This window comes from Osmerus mordax, chromosome 7, assembly GCF_038355195.1.
Source record: "Osmerus mordax isolate fOsmMor3 chromosome 7, fOsmMor3.pri, whole genome shotgun sequence".
In the NCBI taxonomy this organism is placed as follows: Eukaryota; Metazoa; Chordata; class Actinopteri; order Osmeriformes; family Osmeridae; genus Osmerus; species Osmerus mordax.
Genome location: NC_090056.1, coordinates 14,879,839 through 14,906,861, shown reverse-complemented (window position 1 = coordinate 14,906,861; position 27,023 = coordinate 14,879,839). Strand labels below are relative to the sequence as shown.

Here is a 27,023-nt window from a genome sequence, read left to right as displayed (position 1 = left end):
CCACATTCAAAGTGCTGGGTTTTAGACCCACTTTGTAATAAATAGTGTCACAATAAAAACATTGTCGTGTGAATGATTACAGGGTATTTGTGTATAAGGATATTTGCCCTTGGGCATGTTTTATTTCTCCTGTATTTACCTCTGTTATGTGGTCATTGGGCATGGTGGAAAATTACTCAGAGAGAAGTATTATAAAGTGAGCTGTACTAAAATTGATTTGTGTGCATAGACAGTTACAGGGGCAGGAAGATGACATTTCAGCTGGATCTTTATTGGGGATAGTTGTCTGCAGTGGATGCAATTTTAGAGAGCCATAAATGGATGGAGCTGTGAATAACTCACTGTTTGGCAGACTCTTTTTAAAATTATTTCCCCCACCTCCTCTAAAATCCCTCCTTTTATTTGGTACGGAAGACTGAAGGATGGAGTTTTTTGTCCTGATATGTGGGCCTCTGGTTGTCTAACGTCACAGCAGGGATGTGGGCAGGAGGATGAGTTTCTGGGTCAGAGAGAAGCCTCCTAAGTACTGGGCTCAGACGATGGCAGCAGATGCAGCATTAGTGTCTAAGCTATTCCTTTTTCATACGTGGTGGCGCACTAGTGGTCAGTCAAACTCTACATCCTGTTTCTTGACCATGGGCATGCCATGGTATCCCATAATCCTCCCTGGGAGCAGGGGTCTGGTTTCACCTAGGTCATCTACATTTGTCATACGAGTAGCTTACGCTGCATCCAAGTTATTTACTAGGTACAGTTTGTGATTGTCAAATCAGAAAAATGTGATGGTCAATGGCATTTTTTGATTGATCCTAAAGTATTATGTAACAGCAACAGCTAGAGTGTTAGTGGTGTGTACAATACACTGTTGGCCTAGTTGACTAACAGTGTGTTGATTGGTCCATCATCACTGTTCTACAGTGTGCTTCATTGGTGCTCTCAATATGAGTTTGCTTGTTAATACCACAAATCAGACCTAAGCAGCTGTCGTGTGGGTGAGTGTTCTGGCACAAAATGGCTGCCACGCACTCCAGGTGGGTGCTACACCTTGGTGATGGAAAGCATGACTCATCCTCACAAATCATGACTTTCAACTTGTTGCACTTGAGTAAAAGCAGGTTATTAACAGTACTCACAAAACTGTATCTTCAGTACAGTAGGGATGTGAAGACTTTGTTTTCTTTCATCTGTGGTAGATTTAAGTTTACCCGGCTCCCTGGAATCTCTCTTTAGGAAGTGCTAGAGGCTGCTGCCAGTACCAGGAGAAAGCTAGCTTGTCAGTCTATAAGACAGTGTGTGCTCATAGTGGTGCAGTTCGTTCCATGGCCAGACAAAATGTTTTGAACTTTAGATTCCACCTGTCCTCTCCTTTTGAACAGTAATGTTTGCCTCGGAAGTAACATGAATCATTCACTTTTCTCATTTGAAGTAGAGTGCAGAGTAATAAAACTTTCTCTAACCACAGCAATCCATCAGTTCCAAATGTAAAGGCGGGGGCAGGAGATGGGTTGTGTTTGTTTGTATTTGTAGTTGTAGGCTGGTGGGCTACTAAACGACCCCCTTTGGGCTGATGGGTAGAGATTCTGGACAAAGCAAGGGAAGACGCCCTGCTGTGTGTCCCACTGTCGTGGTCTAGCTTATGGCTCCCAGTCTGTTTATGTTCTAAGCCTTCTGTACCACATCTGCTGGGCCTGGTCTGCCTCACCAGCCTTGCAGGCAGAGAGAGCTTAGGAGCTCTGTCTATAATAGGCAGTTCTATATCCCTGTTTTTAGACTTCCCCCTAGCTCTACGATGTACTGAACAATATGTCAACATCGCTGTCCAAAAAAACAGGCGTACGGTACTGTACACTGGAATAACGAAGGTTGGTGTCAGGTGGTGTTGATGACAGGGACCACCCTTACTGCTCTGCGGTGGGAAACTACTCAGTCCATCTCTAAGTCTAAGATCTCATTTATCCGGCCCTCACGCCATCACCAAGACCAACGCTGACCTCGTTTGGGCTGGTGCTTGATTTATTTGGAGTAGTTCAGGCGGACCTGTGCAGTGAATGACTCTAGCCTCGAGCACATCCGTTTCGAAGGCTAATCCACAAAGGGCTGGATAATGCTGCCCCACTGGGTACCCACTTAAGCTGGCTGCATGCTAACGTGAGGACAATGGCGCTTGGCTGGGCAAGGATGGGCCAGACCTCATCTTCAGTCGAGGGATTGTTAAGCTGGTGAGTGTGCCTCTTTGAGACTCCCTGAGCTGGGCTTGTGAGTGGTGCTGCAGCCTTGTTGTTAGTGATGATGCCCTCCTCCCAGCAGCCCCTCTGGCTGCAGTGGCCTCTCCTTTTATCTGCCTCCTTGCTCATCTCTCTGTCTCTTTTCTTGTGCCATCTCATTTCTTACCCTTCCACTCCTCCTCCTCTGATTCACTCCACCTACATCTGCCTCCTCCCCTTATAAACCACCGCTCTCTCCCTGTCCATCTCTCTCTCTCTCTCTCTTGCTCTATGCATCTCTCTCTCTCTCTCTCTCTCTCTCTCTCTCTCTCTCTCTCTCTCTCTCTCTCTCTCTCTCTCTCTCTCTCTCTCTGTGTATCTTGCTCTAGCTCTCTTGCTCTGTCTCTCTGTCTTTCTCTCTGTCTCTCTTGCTCTATTTCTATTGCGTTCTCCCTGTCTGCTCCACCTCTTATTGTCCTCTAGTGGAACGCAGGATTGACCAGGTCACCTTGGTATGCCTCGTGGTTTGTTATTCTGAAGCTGGGGCATTTGCAACAAAAATAGAAAACAGAATACCTATTCCTTACTTTCTGGGGCTTGGTATGTATTAAGGTTGTGAACTACCTACAGACAGTCTTGGGCACCGCTGTAATTATATTTCAAGGCTGAACTTCACCTCTGCAGTGATACTAGAGTATGTCCAAGCCATGTCTCTGACATGTTCAGATTGTATTTTGTATTGTATTCTCTGACTACATGTCTAACAAGCAGCACCTGCAGTGCTGACTCATACAGGGCAGACATTGTTTCCATATGGGCTAGTTATATTTGTAAATGGCTGTGGTAATGAGCTATATTTCATCCCTGCTGATAAAGCCACATGCCTTTAGCCCTACTTTGATAAAGTCTTCCAGAACTCAGAAGGGAGAGACTATACACTCATTGTGAAAGAATTCTGAAAATGCTTGCACAACCCTCCCTAGTGTTGCAACAATAGCAGGTTAGGAGGGGGAGAGGGAAACTTCAAGAATACTTTCCTGGGCTTGGAATTAGAACCTAGCATGCGGTTGTCCAGAAACAAGTGTTTTATAGTGCCAAAGGTGGAATTTATGGCTTTTAATTAGCTACTTATCTGTAACGGGAGTATTTCTTAAAGACTTCTAGAGGTGCGATTTGTGTTAGTTTTTACTGTGGTTTGTGTGGGTGGGTGTAGCTCCTGAGAGGTCATTTATTAGCTTTTACTTTTGATTTTAGGAGTACCTATAAGCAAGCGTAGGCCATGCAGCCTTCTGTAGGTGCATGTGCTAAATATATTTATACACAGGCACATAATCCAGGGAACAATCGTCATCCAGGACAGGAACACCATAAGGCACCTTAAATGCTCCATTAGGCACAGCACATCATCTAAAAATAGAGTTCAGGTTTAAATTTAGGAGAAAATGTATTCAGTGCAAAGAATCCTGCCAGAAGTGCAGCTGGGTCTGCCATCTAGTGGAAGATTTGTGCAACGGCACCTGAACAACTAAAACAACTGTAATGTGACTCCAGTGATTCCATCCGTTTGGATGAATGTCCCTAGCACTATGCACCTAAGGGATAAAGCAATCAGCTAAACCCTAAAATGAGAGCTGTTCACCTGGGACCATTTTTTTACACTGTTATATGAGGTAATGTCTAATAATTAAGCGAGGGACTGGGATTCACTGAGAATAACAGGAGTAGGGAACAGGCAGCTGATGATGTGTGTGTGTGTGTCCTGCCCTGTGTATGTGTGTGTGTGTGTGTAAGTGTGTCCTGCCCTGTGTGTGTGTGTAAGTGTGTCCTGCCCTGTGTGTGTGTGCGCTGCCTATGAGTGCAAATGCATGCCTTTCAGAACATAAAGACTGCTGATGAGAGACGGCCTCAGGGAGCACAGAGGAGAAGAGGGAGGGAGGGAGAGAGAGACAAGACTAGAACAGTTTTGGATGAAGAGGAGGAGAAGGAGTAGACAAGAGAGAGAGAGAGAGAGAGAGAGAGAGAGAGAGAGAGAGAGAGAGAGAGAGAGAGAGAGAGAGAGAGAGAGAGAGAGAGAGAGAGAGAGAGAGAGAGAGAGAGAGAGAGAGAGAGAGAGAGAGAGAGAGAGAGAGAGAGAGAGAGAGAGAAAGTGAGAGAGAGAGAGAGAGAGAGAGAGAGAGAGAGAGAGTGAGATGGGTTGTGTTCTATCATGAGAGCCAGACTGTGAAAGCAAGGGAGTCAGAGGAGAGATACCACCGGATGAAGTGATGCTGTTCACGTTGCTCTTCTACCTGCGAGTTAAAGGTAGGGCTGAGATGAGAAATGCTCTTTGCTCATAGTCTTTGTCATAGGCATGGCCCAGAGGACGGTAACCTAGTTCTAAACCTGTCCCTCATGTCAACTTGGAGCCTGTGCTGACAGCCACAGTACTTTCTTTGGGAACAACTGAACATGCAGGTAGACAGGCTAGGTGAAAATCAGGTTTCTAAGTGACAGTGTGTGCATGTGTGGTAGACTGAGACTGGTTAAGCTGGCAGATGTGTGTTTGTATTATTTGTGAAGATGGGGAGTTTCAGACATCAGTTATCATTTGTATATTTCAGTTCCTACGTGTTTGCACCTTAACTGAACTGCAAATTAGCTCTAGGTATAGATATTTCGAGCCCCATATTCTGAAACGGCACAGTCCCAACAACGAGCAGGGGATCCGGCTGTTTCTGAATGTGTCAAAATTGAATATTCCTTTTTTCCTCCTCGCTAAGAACATTTGAGTATCCTTTCCTTGGGCTGCTTCCTGTCAGTCCTGACAGCTACTGTCTCCGAGCAGCGCAGAGCTCCATGGAGGCTTGAGATGGTGATCGCTGTAACCTATTTAGAGACTCACGTCCCCTGCTATCTTCCCTGACAAGTGGATACTAATCTAGTTGGCCTCAGTCAATCTGTCTTGTGCCATTGTCTTTCCTTCTCAAGGGTATTACAGAGAAAAGGTCAAGGTCTTTGTGTTAAGGAGAGGGCTTTGTCTCAGTTACCATGGGTTGTCTTGAAGTCGTGTAGAAAACTCAGTCTTCCTACTCTGCCTAGGGATGTGTTTCAAGTCTTGAGAAAGGCTGGGGACATTGACATCCCTGGGAGACACAGCTAGAAAAAGTAATTGCCCAGTGCTAAGACAGTTTGTACCAGACTAATCACGCACACACACATGTATAACAACTGACATAACAAATACAGTTAAGGCCAATAATGCTTAGGTCATTAAAGCCTGTTATCACTCTCAGACATGCAGAGAAGCAGGCATTAGTCTTGGTGTAGACTCCTTACAGACACATCTTTCGCATGTGTTCCAGACCGAACCTGTAGGACTTACATACCTGACCCAACATTGATCAAATATTCAGCCTTAAATTGTCTGACACATGGGCATTGACTTAACCCGTAAGTAGCTGCTAAGTAGGCCTTTCACTGTTGGATGGCTGGCTGGATTAGGACTACATATGAGGTTGTGAGAAAAAAAAGATGTCCTCACACATAGGAAGTGCCCTCAGAACAACATAATGTCACTGATGATACTGTTGGGGGTATATTTGAAATCCAGGACAGTAATTGTTACATAAACTACTGCAGCAAAAGTCCTTTGTAAGGTCTAGTATCAAGCTAATTACCATTGATGTCACATGTTTTTGCAGATTCAGTAAGGGAGAGGGAGAGGAATGAATGTTTGAGGGAAAATGAGAGGGGCGAGAGATTGGGGTGGGGGGTGGGGGGTGAGGCGCTGAACAGAAAACAGTTTCTGAGCGTGAGCAATGGAAAGATTGAAGGTACAATATAAAAGCTCTGAATCAAAGAGATGCCTTAGAGCCCAGTGTGAAAGCTTGTTTTGAGATTTATCTCATCAAAGGCATGTGAAGCTGCTATAGATAGATACGAGCATGTCTCACTCCAGACTCACACATAGAACCAGGCTCCAACTGTTTGTGTTTTGGTCCAATGATAAACACGTTGACACGTAGCCACCAAAAGTCCTTAAAAAGTATGTTAAATGTAATTGATCAACATCCAGATCTCATGAAGGCTCATAGTGATAGTAAGCATATCTTGTTTTGATGCACATTGGTGTGTCTGTTTTTAATTGGTCCAGCATGCAGTGGTGGATGAGATAGATATATCTGTTGCCATGGTGTCGTCAAAGAGCTGCTGACTCATCGGCGCAGGGCAGGACGTCAGCCACGATCCAGGGGATCCCACACACTGCTGAGAGTGTGAGTGTGTGCGTGTCTTTGTGACAGAGAGAAAGAGAAAGATAGGGGTGAGAGAGAAATAAATCGCCCACATGTACACATTCTCCTTACAAACTTCCTAGGCTCCGAAACTCTTCTAAACCACCACAACCTTTGTTACCCCTTCAGTCACAGCTCATTAGTTTGGGACGTTCGGAAAGTTAGTCTCTCAAGCTACTTCTACGCTCTTTAAGAATGTATTTTAATTAACTGTTAAATTAACTGGCGATGTCACTTCGTCATGCCTTTTGCTTGGTTTGATCGGCCCAAATCAAGGAGGTCTAATTGTGTCCGAGAGAGCCTGCGGGCTGCGGCATAGATCCCTTACTTGGCAATCTCGTATTGGGAGTCTAAGGCATGTAATTTCTTTACTTTAAATAACAATGTTTAATGAGTTGGGAGGGGACAATGTTGGGACACTTCCAGTGGGGACAAGAGCCTCGAAAACTTTAGCTGTTAGCTCATGCTTTGGTATGCATTCTGTGCCAGCAACTGTATCATCCATTTGGACGTTCTCTCTCACTCAATTTCGACTCACATTACTGTCTATTCAAGATGGGAACAGTCTTGTCCTTTGAAATGATACTGTTCAACTGTAAGGGACTTATCCCCAAACCTTTGAAGTCTTATATCCTAAGAATCTTGGGCTGGTATAGAGCGCCCTCCCTTGAAGGGGTCTCAGGGCAGGCTGGGAGGCTGGGCGTTGTTGGGGGAGTATTACCATCTTCCTGCTAGTGTGAGGAACAATGTCTGGAAGTGAGTCAAGCCCTTGTAAATGTCCTGCCGTAGATCCGCACCACCTCGGCTCTATGCAAAACTGCAGGGGTTTCTGCTAGGAGCCACAGAGCCTTGTGCAAACCTCTTACAAACAAAATGGCGGGATTACTTGCTCTGTCGTACGCTCTCCCAGGTCTGGTATTGTACGGTGTGTGTGTGTGGTCCTTGTTGAAGGACTGTTGACATGTTTCTTGCCTGGTGTTTTTCTGTGTGTTTCTCAGCCTAAACCTTAGTGCTGTGTCTCTCTGTCCCTCCCTCTCGCTCTCTCTCTGTCTGTCGCTCTCCCTTTCTTTCTTTCTCTCTCTCTCTCTCTCTCTCTCTCTCTCTCTCTCTCTCTCTCTCTCTCTCTCTCTCTCTCTCTCTCTCTCTCTCTCTCTCTCTCTGTGTGTCTCTCTCTGTCTCTCTCTTTTTCTGTCTTTCTCTGTCTCTCTCTCCATCATTGGCTCCTGTTCTGGCATTGGGCTGGTGAAAATGGGCCAATGCAACACTGCGTCTCAAGGGGGATGTTGTAAGAGGTCAGCCTGCTCATGGTCGGTAAACCCAGAGGAACCTAGTGTGTATGCTTGTGTGGTGTGACATAGTGTAGTAACAGCAAGGTTGTCTATATTTATAGAAGTGTGTGCATACATTTGCCTTTGTGTGTACATGTGTGTTTATGTTTTGTTGTGTGTGTGTGTGTTTATGTTGTGTGTGTGTGTGTGTCGCAGTTCAGGAAAGGTTATCCTTGCTTCTGCTCTACACAGTGCCCAGAACAGCATGCTCTGTCTGTTCTGACTCTGCCATAGTTATTTAATTGGATCCAGTTTGCATCTGAAGCTAATTTAATCTGACGTTCATGGAGGATTAAACATAATGTCTTTTGCCTGATATTATGTGCTGATTAGATCATCTCCGACCAAAAACACTTCTGGTTGAGAGAATACATCAGGCTTTTTAAAAGCCAATTAAAGTTAAGGACATATAGACTCCTGTCAGGTTTTCAACCTCTCTACTGTTAGCTCATCATGACATTTGACCCATGGGGTTGTCATGGTTCAGTCAGCATTATCGTAGACTGACTCATACTGACTCACACCCACAGGTCACTTGGATGATGAGAAATTAACTCTTCACTGATCGACCAGTGATGGCATCAGATGACCCATACCCCCTTCTTCTCAGCAGTCATCTCTCTGCCCACCTCTCACCTCATCCATTGCAAACTGGAAAGCCTTATTATCCCTGCCCCCATCTTACCCCAAGTGGAGTATGCTTAAATCTCTTATAAAATGTATAAATTGAGAGATTAATACATTTTCATTATGAATGGTATTCATCTTTTTCTATACAATCTGTACTTAAAATTCACAGATTTTGTATTGTCATATACTCTTATTGACAACTTTATATTTATTGTATATGTATGAATATATGTATTTATAGTTTGTTAGAAACTGAAAGTAAACTTTTATGGCTTGGGACATACAAGTTTATGTAGCGTAAGAGCCTTTCACACTGCTGTACTGCAACGGCAGGTCCTGGTGTGGTGCTAAGGTATGGTTCTGACACACACACTCAACTTCAGTCTGATCTGATCAGATCAGGGAGTCAGATAGCTGAGCGGTTAGGGAATCGGGCTATTAATCAGAAGCTTGCCGGTTCGATTCCGGGCTGCGCAAATTGACGTTGTGTCCTTGGGCAAGGTACTTCACCCTACTTGCCTCGGGGAGAATGTCTCTGTACTCACTGTAAGTCGCTCTGGATAAGAGCGTCTGCTAAATGACTAAATGTAAATGTTATCAGATGTGTGTTCACACCTCCCCTAGCCTGTCTGCAGTCTTGTGTTGTCGTTGCCCCAGGGCAGTGGGTTTTTAGGAGTGTTGTAATCATTGAAACCTTGAAACCTTGTTCATTGAGTGTGGCAGCATCAAGTCGCTCCGGCTGAGGTCAGGGTTCATAAACAAAGGTGCACCTGCTCTCTTTCAGAGGTTGTTTGAACAGAGACTCCCCTTTGTGCATTCAGTCTCGCGGTTACTTTGCACACAGATGTAGATGAAATGTCATATTCTAAATTGAGACCAACACTAATCTACACCAGCTACACACACTCTTAGTCCATGTACAGAAAATATTTAACATGATAGGATAGTTACACTAAACCCTGCAGTTTACCTGATAGACAAGCCAGGTTTGCATCTAAACCTAACATGCTGTGCTGGACATGTGGCCACCGCAAACCTGTAATGTGAAAGGTAATTCACGCTCAGACACCCACATGCTCACTGGTGATTGGATAATGCCTGCTTCTCTGCAGTGGCATGTTGTGTCTCCCCACAATGATGCGTGGTGGAGGAGAGGGAAAACTGGGTAGCTATGGAAACAACGCGTGGTAATCTGTGGTGGCGGGCGGCGGTTCCTTTCAGGGGCCTTGATTTAACAGGATTAGCGGGAGAATCCACAGACAAAAGTGCTAAAGAGCAAGGGCTCTTCCTCCTTGAGCTGCCCTGTCTGTACTAACACAGATGTAGTTTCACTGTACGTTCAGATGAGGGTATAACATGAATGTACCTGCGGCACATTTGAGTGTGTGCTCGTGCATGCGTGATGGCGTAACATGGCTGTATCTGCGACACTCTTATTTTAGTGTGTGTGTGTGTATGCAGGCTTCTCATTGTTAAATGAAATGCTCTCCATCACTAGTTTCGGACATGAAACCAGCAGGCTTTAATTATCAGAGGGTAATGGATTCCGAGGTAATGGCATCCATCACAGCTGCGAGGCTGAGGTGCCCAGGTCCTCCCAGACACGGTCCAGACACGGTCTGCATTACAGTCCCCTGCATGGTGCTCAGGCTGCATTCCACCACTCTGACAGGGATGAGACGCCCACTGAACCTTGGAAACCAGCTCTTCTCTTCTGTTGTTCTGCCTTCAGTGTCTTGTCGAGCGTTTGAATCCCATTCTCCATGCCTCCGTGCTGAAGCTGCATACTAAACAACACAGCAAAGTCATGTTAGGGCAGCACAGAGGAAATACGGCCCGACTTGCTCATAATGTTCAGCGTATGAACATCCTGATGGAAGAAATGGAGCAGCCCAAGATTAAACAGAGACTAAAGCCGGTTGACCTCATTGCATAAAGCAAACAAAACCATGCACAGAGAGAGAATGTTTTATTTCAATCATATCAATATTGTGTGTGGCTAAATGCCGTAGAGTGAGAGAAAGAGAGGGATCTTTGTCTTGAATATAAAGGATGGTGTGGGTTCTCCATGTGATAAGAAGAAGATAGATGAACCCCAGGGTATGAAAAATTAAACAGGCACTGACTCTGCACCCAGTTTTGAGGCAATAAACACAAAAAAAATAAAGAAGTCATACAAATCCGCCAAGCTTGCACAACGACAGCATATTTTATACGGTGTGTGCCTTCAGAGTAGAGGAGCTGTGCTTGTTTATTTGAAGATTCACTTTTATTTGCCGATAAGGCCCCTCGTCATCACAATTAACTAACCACAGCTGACATGCGGTGGGCTGATGAGGGAGTTGCCATGGCAACAGAGGCAAAGTGAGCGGGCACATGCCGCACCCACCAGACCACCAGACAGAGACACCAGTCAGCAATCAGCAAGGCTGGGATGGAGGGTTAGCTCAGTCAAAGATTTGGGGATTGGTAGAGGAAAGAAGCAATGAGGGGTGAGACAACACAGTTTCTGATTGAGAATGGGACTCACCTCATTTGACCAACACACAGTAATCCCCTGTCACGATGATTACTGGACAAATTCTGTTGTCCATAGGATTCATGTCTGCTGAAATTGCAGTAGTGGAGTACTATCGAATTTCTGTGTTATTGACTGGGGTGTGGTTGGTTTCCCCTCATGATGACTTCACTTGCCACATCTATCTGAGAGACGAGCTATGGAGGAGGCGGGCAATATCTATCTGGAAATGAGAATATTCCAACTAATCGTATGACATCATCATCATCATCATTATCATTCAATAAGAGCTAACGATCAGCATTCAGCAGTAATGTATGCATTAATAATACATGTTAGAACATTTTATTCATTTAGTATCTGGACAATTTTATCCAAAGCGATACAACAACGTACAAATAACCCTATTAGCTTATTTTTGTGCAACAGTTCAGGTTGTCTTTTATATTTACATTTAGACATTTAGTCATTTAGCAGACGCTCTTATCCAGAGCGACTTACAGTAAGTACAGGGACATTCTCCCCGAGGCAAGTAAGGTGAAATGCGTTGCCCAAGGACACAACATCATTTTGCACGGCCGGGAATCGAACCGGCAACCTTCTGATTACTAGCCCGATTCCCTAACCGCTCAGCCACCTGACTCCTTATATCAAAGGATCTCATAATCATATCATCCAGAACTAACACTAATCAGGGTTATCTCATCACCATGTACACCTACAGGAAGGTGAATGAGGGAAAGGCATCCACCCTATAAAATCTTGGTTTTATATAACTTGCATCAGTATATGAACCTGTGTTAGGATGGAACAGTTTACTTGAGTTTGATACAAAGAGAGACGGGGGCGGGAAAGGGAACGGGGGGGGGGGGGGGGATAGAGAGAGTGTAAGAGAAAGGGAGGGTTGGATGGAGTGAAGGCGGGAGGGAGGGAGGGAGGCAGGGAGGGAGGGAGAGGGAAGTGAGTTCTGAGAGTATGGGTGTGAGCATGTGTGTGTCTCTAAGGAGTCTGATGGGTTTTCTCCTCACTCACTTTGATAAAGACCTGAAAGCTCGTGGCTTTAAGGGCAAGTCAAGAGCCCTCTCCTTCTCTGGCCAGCCACAGTTCTCTGTCCAGCCCTGGCGCTGTACTTTCTCCTCTGGGATTTTTTGGGGAGACCGGACTCTCATTGTTCCTCCACCATCCCTCTCTCCATCTCTGTGTCGATCCCTCATTCTCCCAATGCTGCTCCTATACCACCGTTTCCTTTCTATCCTAGAATCGATCTACCGCCGTGGGGCCAGAAGATGGAGGAAGCTCTACCGAGTCAACGGACACCTCTTCCAGGCCAAGCGCTTTAACAGGGTGAGTCCCACCCCGTTCACCACCTCCAGCGTTCTTAAATTCAATTTGACATACATTTCTAGGACAACTTCACATGATTTGTGCCTTACACACTTCACCCAGTCTGACTGCTACCTGTGTGAGGACAATGGTGTGGTCATTTTTGTCAATACTATAACTGACATTGATTCGCAGTCTTGACCAGACCAATTTGACCAGAAAGAAGTTGGTGAAGCAAGTAATATGGTAGAATTTTAGAAATCTTCTAGACTTTTATATTTATGAGTTACACAGTCATTAACAAACATTGTGGTTGAATAATATATGGCAGGTTATTAAGTCACTGGTGCCACTGAGCTGTGTGGATATTGATGCATAATTCAAATGGCCTAGATGTGCCTTGTTTTGATACACATATACACACACACACACACCCAAACATTCACACACACACCACATCATTCCTGTTGTTATGCTGGTAAGAGGCAGTGTCTGGTAGAATTCACAGAGGTGCGGAGGAGAGTTAGCATTAGCATGCATTAGCATGTGACCTACATTCCTATGGTTACCATGCTGCAGCTCACCAACAGTCATTCTTAATGCACAGTGTCCACTCTGCCTTGGTGCAGGAGGGTGAGGTTAATGCTGTTACTGTCAGCTCCTGAGTGCCTATCCCCTCTGAAGGGGAAATGTGAGACACAGGTGCTGTGTGTTTGCAGATGCTACCACAAGCACAGACGAGAGGAAGAGGGCAGGAGAGGGAGTGCCAGATCTTGCCACCTAACTGCACCACGCCAAATTCCTTAATTAAATTCCAAGTTCCTTAATTAAACAGCATGTAACTTGACTTGGAGAATGTGTTCAGTTAGAATGTAGACCACTTAGAGCCTGTTGAGTAGTTAAAACACTCTAAATAGGCTAGCAGCCTGGTTAGTAAAGGTGTGGTTGTGATGGTTACTGAGGGTGAATGTGTCCCTGAGGTGCTGTGGTGTTACTGTGAATGTCCAGGCTGGACTGTGGGGCAGCTAAGTGCACCAGTCTGCTAACTCAGCAGACACGGGTTCTCAGCTCAGAGCAGTGGACTTCCATTATCTCCTCCACTGATGGTAAGCAGCTCAAAAGTGCTTTGAGGGCTGGATAAAGGTTGGCAAGACCTCTCATTTCCAGAATTCTTTTTTTTTTATAACTGTACTCCATGTTTCGGTGACTGTGAATCCTTCACTATTAGCCTAACCACATCTGAAACAGAATGTTTAGAGTTTAGTAAGTGAAGTTTGTTGGTGTGGTTTTGAAACGGGTTATTACAGTATGGACTGTTTGGACTGTTCTGGTTAGGGAAGTTTCTCAACACTTTTCCTCATGATGCTTTAAATGGAGAAGTGGGTCAGGTTTCACTCGCCCCCCCCCCCCCCCCCCCCCCCACACACACACACACACACCCACCCACACACACAGGCTACACACCCTTATCCACTCTTTCTTTCAATTTCTCTCTCTCTCGCTCTTTCCCTTTCTGTTGTGGAGCATAAATACATTGTGAATACTTCTTCTGAGACATAATGGGGTCTTTTGACTTCACTCTCCATTCCCTCCATTACTATTTGGTAGGGAGGTGACTGACAGTATAGGCTTGTTGTTGAGGTTGGTCTGTTAGTAGAGCGGAATAAAAGACCCAAACAAAGCAGAGTCGCGTCAGTTCAAACTCTCCACTGAGACATCAGGCAGACATGGCTAAAACAAGGCTTCTCGCTTCTGCTGCTAAATTCATGATTCAATTTCTGGCGTTTTTAGATACACTAGTCATTCACATATGTGTTGACATTTCGGTGTGTTTGCCTATGCTCTCCATTATTTTTATTAGAGTGTTATGGTGGAGAGCTCTATGTCTGTCAAGCCTTTAAGCTGAGGAGTAATGATAAAGACTTTTCAGTACGCAGGAAGAGCTACTTAGCTGAATCTGTTTCCAGACCTGTTCATGACCTGGAGTGATACCTAAGTGGCCAATCGATAAGAGCTTTTCTCCCAGCATGAACTGCTGACAGCCAGTCATATCATTCTACTAATGTCTAGCAGATCATAGTCTATAACAGCTTTAGAAATAACACATTATATTCACTGCAACAACTGTGCTGAACACCCTCACCCTGGCAGAAAAATGTGCATCGTGTCACGGTGTTGTGCACTTCAGGGAGAAACAATGACTCGGTTGCATCATTAGCACCTTTTTTATGTAAATGTGAATGTAAATGATTAGCGCACACCACTTTGCTGTCCAACTCATCTGAGCTTCTGAGCATGAACAGGCAGGGCTGGCTGATGTCTCTTATACAACAGCACCCTGGGGAGTCTGTGTGGCGGGTCAAGGGCACCGCAGAGGGTGACTTCATTGCTCTGACTCAGGGCCAACTGCAATGTCAGTTAATACACTTTTATGGGGTCTGTTCCACATTTGTTGCCTAGCTCCTCTCTTCTCTTAGCAGCATGGAACGACTCGAGCGTCCGATTAAAAGGCCAGTCTGACTAAAGTGTATCGGCCATGTTCAAGTCGACAGTGAGCTGGCGCAAGAAGTTGGACAAGACGTTCAGGGCTCCTGGATAAATGCTGCGATAAATACAGCCTGTTGGAGCAAGGACAATTTATTGTCTTAATCAGTTGTATGGAGGTAAAAAGAAGTGTCCACTTGAAGCGGAAAATGCATCACTATCACCAATCAACATAGCAACAAGAAAATAAATTCAGACTTGCTCTAGTCCTCTCATTACAAAAGTTTTCGTTATCTTTGATAGGGATTATATAAGGTGATCTCATCCAATCTAAATGTATCTTGTCAAGACCAAGTTGTCAGTGATTGGTAACGGTTTTGGTCCTTCATTTTGGATTCTTGCAGATCTGTATCCCTCAACTCAAAGTCAGTAACACATTCAAACGATGTCTCCTTTAAAGAACAAAGGGCATGGATTATAACCCCCTGTGTTTCCTTGTCCATGGACCCTCTCTTCCCAGTCAGTCTGGCAGGGAGTTCTGGGCACCCATCTTCAAAAGTTTTTTACTTCAGAACAAGGGTTATTTAATCCCCAGGGTGTCTGTGCCACACAGGGATTTTTTTTTTGGGACAAATAAAAGCGCAAGGCTTTATTAATTTATAACTTTATCCCCAAACATTTCTTGTTGAGTCAATTTGGGAGGGGGTTGGGGAGAAACTTTGAAGTTATCAGCAGTATCTCCATGGCAACAGTGCTTTGATTGCGGCTCTGTTCTCCTCAGAATTGTGATTAAGTGTCAGTATTCTGCAATAGACACAACATTCCCACATTCATGTGCTCTGTGACATGTTTGACTCACTAGTGTCTAGACCGAACAAAGACATAAATGTTATTTTAACAAGCAAGTGTACGGATGATTCGTTAATTATTGATTTTAAATATTTCTTGGAGCTATACTGAAAACAATTTTCAATGAGTATTTCACTACAACTTGACATAGTCACCTTCTTGGAAATTCCTTAGCAATGATTACCACTAAATTCCAACACTCGTCTCCTGGCTTATGTGCATTAGCTGTCACCCATTGATTCTTAATCAATACGTCTCTGTGTAACTATGTCATCAGGTTAAAGTATAACCCCCCTTTCTCCATCTTGTCTGCTCTCCAGAAAGCATACTGTGGCCACTGCAGTGAAAGGATATGGGGGCTGGGGAGGCAGGGCTACAAGTGTATCAACTGCAAATTGCTGGTCCATAAGCGCTGTCACAAACTCGTCCCTCTGACCTGCCAAAGGCTTATGGTGAGTACACTGTTCGGTCAGGTTCAAGACAAATCACTCAAGCATCCTGAGGCAAAGGGCTTTATGGTAGTTTACGTTCAACAGTAGCTGTTTGGTGTACAGTATGTCCAAAGATGCTAGTTGAAACAGTATGTGACTCTCCGCTATACCTCATTCTGGTACTTATGTGCTTGTTGCACCTCAGGATGCCCTGCCCTGCCCTTCTGAATAGGAGACTTTTCTGACAGGAAAGGATACATTACACTGGAGTGTTACCTCAGGTCAAATGAATGTACACTAGGCTTGTATGCTTGGCATGTGAATGACCCTCTTTTTGCAGTGAATATCGTAGGAATCACGTGTCCTCTAGAATAAGGAAACATTGTGTTTGCCTTTGATACACATCTTTTAATTTGGAGCACAGACACAGTAATACCACATTAGACATCTCGAGGCCCCTCTGTTGACCCACAAGGTTCAGAATTAGTTCATGTGGTACAAATTAGAGTAGTAGAGTAGAGTCTTGAGTAGATCTCCATGCAAACAAAGTCCATCCCTGACTAATCAATACAGTTTTCTTTCATGGCATTTAATGCTGCTCTTTCAGAAGCAGCTTCTTCAGTCTAGCCTTTTGTGATGTCAGACAGGCCTCCATGCCTGACAGCACCATCTAATCATCAAACAGAAAATAGCCTGATCACCCTCAGCCTTTTTAATTTAGCTGGATGTAGATGTATGCAGGAAGGCATCAGGTATCTAACTCAACTTTAAATCATTTTCACCTGCCTTTTCTTTTTGTTGTAGAGGTTGACCAGTGGTCATGATGTCCTGGAGCTGCACTGTTGTCTACTGGAGCATAAACACTAAGTGAAGTTATTTGTATGATCTTTGGCCATTTCCCATCCAGGATCCAGTCATGCCATCACAGGAGCCCCCTTTAAATGAGAAGAGTGAAGAGGTGGACCTCCCACCTGAAGACACTGAGGACGCAGATGGAAGTAAGCTGCTCACATCCCAGGAAAGCTCCTCTGTTTGCAATATGTCTGATGTGATCTTCTCTGGAGAACACATTCTGAAAATGTGTGTAAAGTCTTATGATGAACTATGCTGTTTCATGGGTAATACAAAAGTCAACTGAAGTCTCATGTGACGGGTGAGCCTGCTTCATCCTCTGCTGTGCTTGTCCCTTTTAGTTGTAGTCTGTTGCAAGCTGCTGCTGCTGCTGCTGCAAGCGTTCTCTGGTATTTTGGAGTGCAAAGGAACATTCTCAAGTCTTTTAACCCCACAATCTAGTCATGGGATCTGGGTTCAATAGCTCAATCCCCCAGGTCTTGCACAACTGCTCCAATGTTTACAAGGCCTATGGGCCATGTCTAGAAGGACATGCCTCCCATTGTGACTAAGATGTACACTACACACACTCCTCTGTGAAGTTCCCCAGTGTAAAGGTCACTGTGAAGGTTGTTGGCCCAGCAGGTGACTGTAGTGCCACACAGTAGACCAGTGATGACAGAACAGCACTGTATCCACCGGTGGGCTGACCTAGTTGGATAGAGGCAGTAGGGAGTCTGGATCTCTGCAGAGCACACTGCCCTCTGCTGGTCAAAGGGAATTACAACAACCCTGCACAGTGCAAACGTAATACTGGGTGTAGAGTATGTGTATAACGGACAAGGTCATTTCACACCAGTTAGTTTCAATCATTTATAACATAGATGGCATTATAAATACTTGAGAGTGATATATGGTCTTCTGTTCTGTCTCTGCTCATCAGTACCATTTCTACCACACAATCGCAAGGTGGACAAAACAGAGGACGACTCAGAGGTGAGGCCAACTACAAGCACATTCCTCTTTAAAACAGCTAAGCATGGGAGTTCACTTTTGGTTTCATACACTCCAGCTTTTAGTGTGTGCTAACAAACCCTAAACTGGCCGACTCTGTGCATCTGTGACTGGACACCTCCAGTCAGATCCAGAGCTGTCGAGCTTCCATGCTGCCTGCATGGCTGTAACCCTCCTCCCCTCTCCTCGCCCTGTAGGACATCAAGGCAGTGGTGGACGGGATTGATGGCATCAAGATCTCCCAGGGGCTGGGCCTGGGCGACTTTGACCTGATCCGGGTGATTGGGCGCGGCAGCTACGCTAAGGTGCTGCTGGTGCGGCTGAAGAAGAACGAGCAGATCTACGCCATGAAGGTGGTGAAGAAGGAGCTTGTTCATGACGACGAGGTAGGGAGGAGGGAGAGGGAGAGGGGGGAGGCGGGGAGGCGGGAGACTGACAAAGCCACAACAAGCCAGAGTGAGTAGAGATGGGCTGAGGGATTTGAAAAGAAGAGAAAGAAAGAAGAAAGGCGGAGGATGGGAAAAGGGAAAGATGAGGAAGAGAAAGTGAACAAATACATGCAATAGAAGTGGAGAAAAACATAAAGACAAGGAAGGAAACTGAAGGAACAAAAGAAGCAGAGTAATGAATGAATGAAACACAAACGCTTTGGTGAGACAGTTCACATCTGGAAACCATGAAGATGAAAACTGGTTTCTAAAAGAGATACTATAAATAGAATCATTTCATATTGAGGAGTCCTAAGCTGTAGTACTGTAGTTGCTGGGTACAGATCGAGTATTAGCTTACCGGTCATCTAGGCAGTTGTATTACATATATCCACTAGGTGGCGCTATGGTATTACTATTCTTCCATACCAATTGAAATTGGGAAAAATTGCACTGGATTACATATAAATTGTCTCTGTTACTTTTGTGCATAAAAATTACAAAACATTTATCAATGCTACAATAATAGTCTGTTTCTACACTGTCCCCTCATGAACAGATCATTTCCAAGTTTGATTTTTTATTGAACAGTGATCCAGACGGTTATCACAGTGAAATATTTATTAATGTATGCCTGGATTTCTATTTGTTTAATTATTAATTTGTTTATTAAAGGCTGACATCAAAGGTACTTTCCAACAGCGCAGCATAAAGAGTCCTCTAAAAGGCTGTACATAAATTCAGTGCCAGGAAGCTCAACTGACCAGTTAATGTTATGAATCATTACTTTCCCTTCCACTACTACTAAAGGCGGGTTGGCATACAATCAAATCAAGTTATAAACATAAGAAACATGAACTTGGTAGAATGTAGCTCTTTCCCATATGTTTTTTAAACGGCTGGATGGATCTATTGTACTAAAAGAAAAGACTGGCAGTGTTTTGAGGACTGATGAAAGACTAGGCAATCCTGAGCTGCATTTTGACCCATCAAATCTCTCTTTCCAATTTGGCCTCCTCCACTTACATGCCTGATACCGAATTAGGTATAAACAACATGGTGGAGGCCAGGTGGTATCGTTCAGTTCAATTTAAAATAACTTTATTCATTCCTGATGGATCTATCTTAGTCACACATAGTCCGCTTGAGTGTCTGAAGAGGATTGTGCGTCAGAGCAGCTCTCTGGACCGGAGCAGAGCCCAGCTGGCCTCTGTTACGCCCAGTCAGCTCTTGGCTTCCGGTGTGCCCCGTCCCGGCTCAATCCTACCCCAGCTAGGCCAGCCAAGGACAGCTTTTCAAACAGTGAGCCAAGAGCAAAATGCCCCAGACAGACAGGTTGCACCTGAGATTGTTTTCTCTATCGTAATGGGGGAGGAATCGAGGGAGGCATGAGCCAATACTGTTTGGGATGCTTTGTCCTTCCTTTAAAATGGGAATGTAATATATATTTGTTCCTTAACTCTCAAGCAGAAATGTGACAGGATTTTATACTTGTATTTATTTTATACTACTGGTGGTGAGAGAGACTACACATTTAGCAAATGACAACAGTCAGGGCAGAAGAGGAAGGAAGGTCATGTCCTAGAAAAGCCCCAACAGCTGTCTTCCTCCATGACTTCCAACCTCAGCTGATACCATGCAGTGTAATCTGCTCTCTACGGGCACTGGGGTCGGAAATTAAAATGTCCAGATTTGTAAAGCTGTCTGTCTGTGGGTATGTTTGTATATGTGTGGGTGTGTGTGTATGCACGTATGTTTCTGTGTACATTTGAGAGGGTGTACGCCTAAAGAGAATGTGCATTCATAATCTGTGTCTTGTCAGATGAGGTAGCCTGAAAATCAAGTCATAATGTGTTTGTAAATGTCAGGTATTGTACGGCACATATTTGATTGAACAATGAATTGAATGTCTCTTTGAAAGCTGTGTCTTAGTAATTCTTGTTTCATTTGCTCTCTTTACCCCCTGCTTTATCAGAAGAGAAAATACCAGGTGTCTCACTGACTAATGCTCCTTCTTTTGTGGTGGTGTCCCCTAGCGAGAGTAGTGTTTGATGTTTCATTCTTCCAAGCCACAGTTTGCCTGAAATAATAACCGGGCATTTCTGCAGTTGAACTAGTACCAGCATTGTTTACGTTAAATAAAGAACACAACTCATTCAGAGATTTCGGAGAGATGAATAAAAGTAGTATAATTTTCTATTTGAAAAAGTTGTTATCTTATAACTGTTCAAGACCATGCTGCGGAAGTATACATTAGTGTTTCGTTATGTGCCTCTCCCTCTTGGGAATTGTCTTGACAGCACATCAACTCATAATGAAAGGGAGAGGGGTTAGCCTGCTACACAAGGTTGATACTAAACGTTACTTTTACCCGTGGCATTATGCATTGACTTTAAGCTATTGGTGGCAGTTTATTGATCAGACAAGTGGATTGCTAATGTGTTTATTCCTCTGTTTTTGTTTCTGTATCTATGTGTTTGTGTCTGTCTTCCTGTCTGTCTGACTCTAAAGGATATCGACTGGGTGCAGACGGAGAAACATGTCTTTGAGCAGGCGTCGACCAATCCGTTTTTAGTAGGCCTTCACTCCTGTTTCCAGACAGAAAGTCGGTAAGAGGCTGGGTGGCAGACAAACAAATCTCACATGACCATCCCATGCAACTACAACAGCAGCCTTGCACCCCCGACCTTGAACTGTGAAACATCTATGCCTGTCCAGTGTACAACATGAAACATTCTACCCACATTATCAGTGTCGGTGAATGCAAAGTTGATTCAAAAGCAGATTTCGAAGGAGTGTCCTGAAATTTAACCTAGTCAAGAGAGCCCATCTCTGATGGGGAAAGAACAGATGAGTTTGAATGAAACTGAAAAGGAACAAATCCAATCACTGAGCCCATTCTACTCTTTTGTTGTTAAAGCTACCATTATATAAATGATCAAGTTTTCATGAAGACCGTTTTCATGAAGACCTTATTTAACTGGAGATCTTCATTCAATTTCAGTTCTGCTGGCAGTTTGATGAATAGCCTACTCCTGTATTGTCTGGAAAAAATTGCTTTTTGGGATCCGAGCTTCTCAGGATGTTGTGCCTCAGAATACAAATCCCTCAAAAGACAACAATTCTTCATGATGTTAGAGGGAAACTAACAACAAAAAAGTCCCCTTCCCTGGCTGTGCTTCTAGGTTATTTCTGGTGATTGAGTATGTGAACGGAGGGGACCTGATGTTTCATATGCAACGACAACGGAAGCTTCCAGAGGAACACGCACGGTAACCATCCATCTCCTAACTACCACCGCTTACATGGGGGAGAAACCACAAACCTCACCCTCTTACAGTTACAGAGCTTGTCTCAGAGTTATCCATTTATTTCCAAGGATAAATATTCACATCCCAACATGGATAATATTTTAGATTTTTGACAAAAGTGGATTAAGTCCAAGGCATGGTCTCTACCTCCCTCTCATTTTTCCATCCAATATCCTCTTTCTCCATTGCGCTCTCTCTCTTGCACATGGAATTGAAAATGTAAGGGACAAGGCAGAGGGATGAGTGGCTTCCAGGAAAGCCATCCTGTGAGAACAGGATGTCACAGAAGCAGCCAGCCCTCGGCGCTGTCCTGATTGGAATCTGGTTAAGTTGACATCAGTTGTTCAACTGGATCATAAGTTCCCGTTCAAAGGATGAGAATAACCAAATGGTCGGAACAGCACAGGGACATGCACAGAGGCTCCAGCTACTTCTAATTGGCTTTTTCTAGTTTACATTTTTAAATTGTATGTCTCCAGTTTCAGTTTTGCTCAGGATGAAAGAACTATTTGAGAGGATACTCTTCAGAGATTCAGTAAGGCCAGTAGAGTACCAATCACTGACCTCAACCAAACATAATGTGCACCCATAATTCATTGTGCCTGTCGACGTGGCCGCTTTAGTGGCGGCGGTTATAATCGTAGGATCAAAGGCGAGGTAATTTAGAGAGGCACCAGTCCCCCACCGGCTCCTGTATCTGTCTTCCAGAAGCCCCAGCTTGTCTATGCAAAACAGCATGGTAATCACCAATAATGATCGTACATATTCATGAGCTACGCTCCCAGAGAGACCCCCTGGGTTAGGGGGGGTGGGGGGGAAATGATGGCATAGCTGACAGGATGCAGATTATGCCAGTCTGGATGCCAACTGTGAGAAAACACTGCCCGGTGGGGGTAGTCATGGTCAGAGTCTCAGACAGTGAGAGGTAAAACAAGCTCACAGCCAGGGGCATCTTAGACTTATCTCCTTGAGACAGTATGTGTTGTGATGGGAAATCTAACTACTTTGGAAGAAAAACTGAGGGGTTCAGATGAGATAGACTAATGGGCTCTCATGTAGCCAAATGTTGGGAACATGAATATCCTTTTTTTTTAAGAATCTGTAAAACCTATTGCACTATGCATTTTAGCTTCAGTTTAGAGTGATTTGGGGCTCATGAATGTGTTTCTTGAAAGACAGGTGAGAATGCCCCTGGAGGTGGTGTGTAGAGGTCTGACTGAGTTGATTGTTACACTCCTTTCAGATTCTATGCTGCTGAAATTTGTATCGCGCTCAATTTCCTGCATGAAAAGGGCATCATCTACCGGGATTTGAAACTGGATAACGTGCTGTTGGACCACGATGGACACATTAAACTCACAGACTATGGGATGTGCAAGGTAAGGCCTCTTGGCCAGCAGAGGTGCTATCTTCCACTACAGTGAATAATGCAAGGCTTTGGTAGCCAGAGAGACTATTTTCTCTTTTTGACTTTTCCTTTCCATCCAGGATCTTTTTGATTTAACCTTCTCTTTCCACTTCAATTATATTTTCGTAACTTTTCTTTGCTTTTACTACCATCATGCGTCTTTTCCCCCTCTCAGGAGGGGATAAGACCAGGGGACACCACCAGTACGTTCTGTGGGACCCCTAACTACATTGCCCCTGAGATCCTCAGAGGGGAAGACTATGGTGAGTGCCTGGACTGGACCAAAAACGATCTGTCTATTTTGTCTGGCAATGAATCCAGAAGAACTTGTAAGGAACAAGGCTGGTAACACATCACTGCTGACTGTAACCAAGGCCTGCTCTTCTCTCTCTCTCTCTCTCTCTCTCTCTCTCTCTCTCTCTCTCTCTCTCTCTCTCTCTCTCTCTCTCTCTCTCTCTCTCTCTCTCTCTCTCTCAGGCTTCAGTGTGGATTGGTGGGCACTGGGCGTGCTCATGTTTGAGATGATGGCCGGAAGGTCCCCATTTGACATCATCACAGACAATCCTGACATGAACACAGAGGAGTACCTGTTCCAAGGTGAGAGAGTCGAGAGGTGTTTCTGAACCGTAAGCTGGATGATCTGGATATCTTGAATAGTCTTGTAAGGGGAGACCACGCCAACTGTTTCCTCCAAGTATCCATGAGTCCTAGTGTGTATTTGTAGACTAACCATATGGTAGAGTGTGACCCCCCAACACCTTACTGTTGTAACGGACATTCCACCATAACCGCCCTCCAGTCTTCCATGCCATGTACTCCCAACCATGCCCGCCCGTGGCATAGCATGGCACCAGAAACTGGCATCTGCCAGCCCTCTTGTACTCCACTCACCCCCACAGGGCAAACAGCATGCTCCTGGATGCCACCTCACCAACGGAAATCAGACCAATCTCCATAGGAGCAGTGCAGCCATATGCCACCTCCCTAACCTGTGCCAACCCCAACATGGGCAGGCATGCCACCCATGCCAACCCACAGCTATAGACAGACACACAGAGCTTGGCAAACCTTTTCACAGGTGACATGATGATTTGTATTATTTTTAAGAATGTTAGTGTCTGTGTAGTTCTGACACTCTGGCATCACCAGTGCAATTCAACCTTGTTCCACCAACCATGTCCCCTTACCTGTCCTGCTGTGTCCATGTCACTTCAGAGAGGCTGGGCTTCAGCAAAAATGGTGGATGGCTTTCCATGACGTTACCCTGTGCGGCTGAACACACACCTATGCACACACACACACACACACACATAGAGATGCCACCAGAGAGGCTAACCCTCCTCCGTGGCACCGGGCCAGTGGTGCATGGAGGGCTGGCGAGTGAGGCTGCCCTGAATGCCCCAACTGTCCCTGAGAAAGCTGATCCACTCAGGATTTTAATAAGAGGGTTGGCGTAAACAAACAAACAACAAACATGGGGTGATGGCATTTAGGAAGGAGAGGGATGAACACTGTTTGGCCTGTAATCTGTTCATCATCAGAGAGGTCAGAGATGTTAAACGGCTTTGCATCCGATCGTCTGCTCCAAGACACGCAATGTTTGTTTTGACTTTGGTGGTGGGGGGTGGGGGGGGGGGGGGGGGGGGGATTGATGGGGGAAAACGATGGATGAGAGACAGACATCATCGCTGTTCAGAGAGGATCGCTTGGCGAGTTGTTTTCTGGGGTTGGATTTCTGTGAGGGATTTAGCTTGATTTGACTCACCAGGAAACAAGAGGACAAGGATACTGTCTTCCACACAAGATGAGGGTCAGATTATGATGGAAAACGATACTGGGGTCAGGTCAGGTCATTTTTTACTCACTTAAAAAAAGAGTAAAAATGCAGAATAGTATGTAAATAATAGTATATAATTTAATTAAATATTATTTGTGTTGTATAGATAAAACTTTAAATAACACAGGTGTTTCCAGGTCACAAGCATACATTATGAATACTCATATGTGGTCCATACTATTTCTCCATCTCCCTTTTTTCCAATATTGTTCAACTGAGAAACCCTGGCTGACAACAGATGCCTGTGATGTACAGAACATAGCATTTCCCCCTTTCTCCTCAGTTCTTCCCTCCTCCCTTCATTTTCTCTCCCATCCCCCCGTTTAAACTCCCACACAGCAGACAGGCCCTCACTGGTATGCCGGATGGTGTACACCCATTGTTTGTCTCTCTCATCTCTATTGTCCTCCTCATCTCTTCTTCCCTAACTCTCTCTTTCTATTTTACGCTTTCTCTCACACACTCACTTTTTTTTGTCTTGCTTACTCTTCTACTCTTCTCTCTCTCTCTCTCTCTCTCTCTCTCTCTCTCTCTCTCTCTCTCTCTCTCTCCTCTCTCTCTCTCTCTCTCTCCACAGTTATTCTCGAAAAGCCCATTCGTATCCCACGGTCTTTGTCAGTGAAGGCTGCCAGCGTGCTGAAGGGCTTTCTAAACAAGGTGAGAGCAGAGAACACACACCCCAATGGGTCTAATCAGACCCCCTCCTCTCTGCTCCTCGCCTCTCCTTTCCTCCTCTCCTTTTCTCCTTCCCTCCCTCCATCTCTGTGTAGGACTGTGGCCAAGACCCCATTAGTGGCAGCAATGTGACAGCCAATCCATGTCAAGGCCTCATCAGTTTGGCTGAGAGCATGTGTGTGTGGGTGTTTAGTTTGTATTTGCATATTGCTGTGGTAAATCCAATACCAGCCCTACAGACACTGCCCCTTAGGACCTTTGTTTCCACTAAAGTTTCACATGTTATATACATATCCATAGGCATACTTTATTCTATGAAATACCTAAGCAAGCAAATATATACCACGCTTTTCTCAAGTAATTCTGTTTTTTAATTCTCTACAGGACCCAAAGAGAGGTTGGGTTGCCAGGTTCAAACTGGTTTTACCGACATCAAGGCTCACACGTTTTTCCGCAGCATAGACTGGGACCAGGTAACCCCCCTTCCAGATGCTTCCAAGTGATTGACAGTTCTGTGTAGCATTTACATATTTAAAATTGTAGGATTTTAAAAGTTGAAGGCCACAAAAGAAGCAACATTTTAAGAGTTACATTTAAATCACAACAGTAAATAATAATGATTTTAAAATATTTGACATATTCCCCCAGCATTTGACAAAACACTTTATGGATGCCTTTGCCAGAAACACACCAGGGAAGCTTGTTTTTGACAGTGCAGCTGTTCCGTAGCATGGATCTTGTACAGCAGTTAAAAAGGATGAAACATTTACAGACATGGAGGCGAAGTGTATAGACCACTGCTGTGAAGAAAAGGCCTTTGTTTATACCACCAAGTTAAAGTGAATTCTAAATGACACACACCCTGAGAAATAGCAACAGTGGCCATGTGAGTGTGTTGGTAATTGCGTATCGGTGCGTAGAGTGTGGTGGTAGTTGCTTAATTGACTGTGCATGGCTGACGCACGCAACTTACTTGAAAGCAACATTAAAGTGAAAGATAGTGCATACAATATTTAGGGGGCTTCAGTACAGTATGTCATGGGTAATGATGCTGATGTGCATACATGCTGCTTTTGCCAGGGTGTTTCAGTGAACCAGCTTAATCAAAGCCTATTCTCTTCACTTTCAACGTAGAAAAAGAAACCTTTTTTGCAGAATAATTTTTCTGCTTAAGTACAAGTCACCGGAAGTCAATTGGTCAGTGGTCAATGGAGGCTTCAACTAACACTTTAAGTCTCTCTGAAAAGTCCAATTTACAACATGTCTGGTTGTTCAAACAAACTTAACAAGTTCAGGACAAGAAATGTCTTGTGCTTATAAGTATGTGGGTATAAGTTAACAGCTTGACTTAAATCCAGCATTCTACTGTAGCTTGAATTGTAGCATCATATCTGCAGATGGGACTGAATGAGGGCAGAGGGAGGAAACAACAGCCCTGTCCTCTATCCAGCAGCCCCAGCTGCTCAGTGTGGGCAGAGTAG

General features: G+C 44.6%; 1 protein-coding gene across 1 annotated transcript in view; it reads left to right on the top strand.

Annotated features, from left to right (window-relative positions):
* The window catches only part of prkcz (protein kinase C, zeta), a 47,677-nt gene that overhangs the window by 14,293 nt on the left and 6,361 nt on the right, over window positions 1-27,023 (top strand). Inside the window, 13 exon segments of the mRNA XM_067239080.1 lie at window positions 12,210-12,295; window positions 15,928-16,059; window positions 16,946-17,036; window positions 17,813-17,865; window positions 18,081-18,269; window positions 20,823-20,920; window positions 21,497-21,583; window positions 22,866-23,001; window positions 23,206-23,293; window positions 23,508-23,627; window positions 25,445-25,524; window positions 25,638-25,641; window positions 25,927-26,015. Coding sequence (XP_067095181.1) covers window positions 12,210-12,295; window positions 15,928-16,059; window positions 16,946-17,036; window positions 17,813-17,865; window positions 18,081-18,269; window positions 20,823-20,920; window positions 21,497-21,583; window positions 22,866-23,001; window positions 23,206-23,293; window positions 23,508-23,627; window positions 25,445-25,524; window positions 25,638-25,641; window positions 25,927-26,015 — 1,253 coding nt within the window.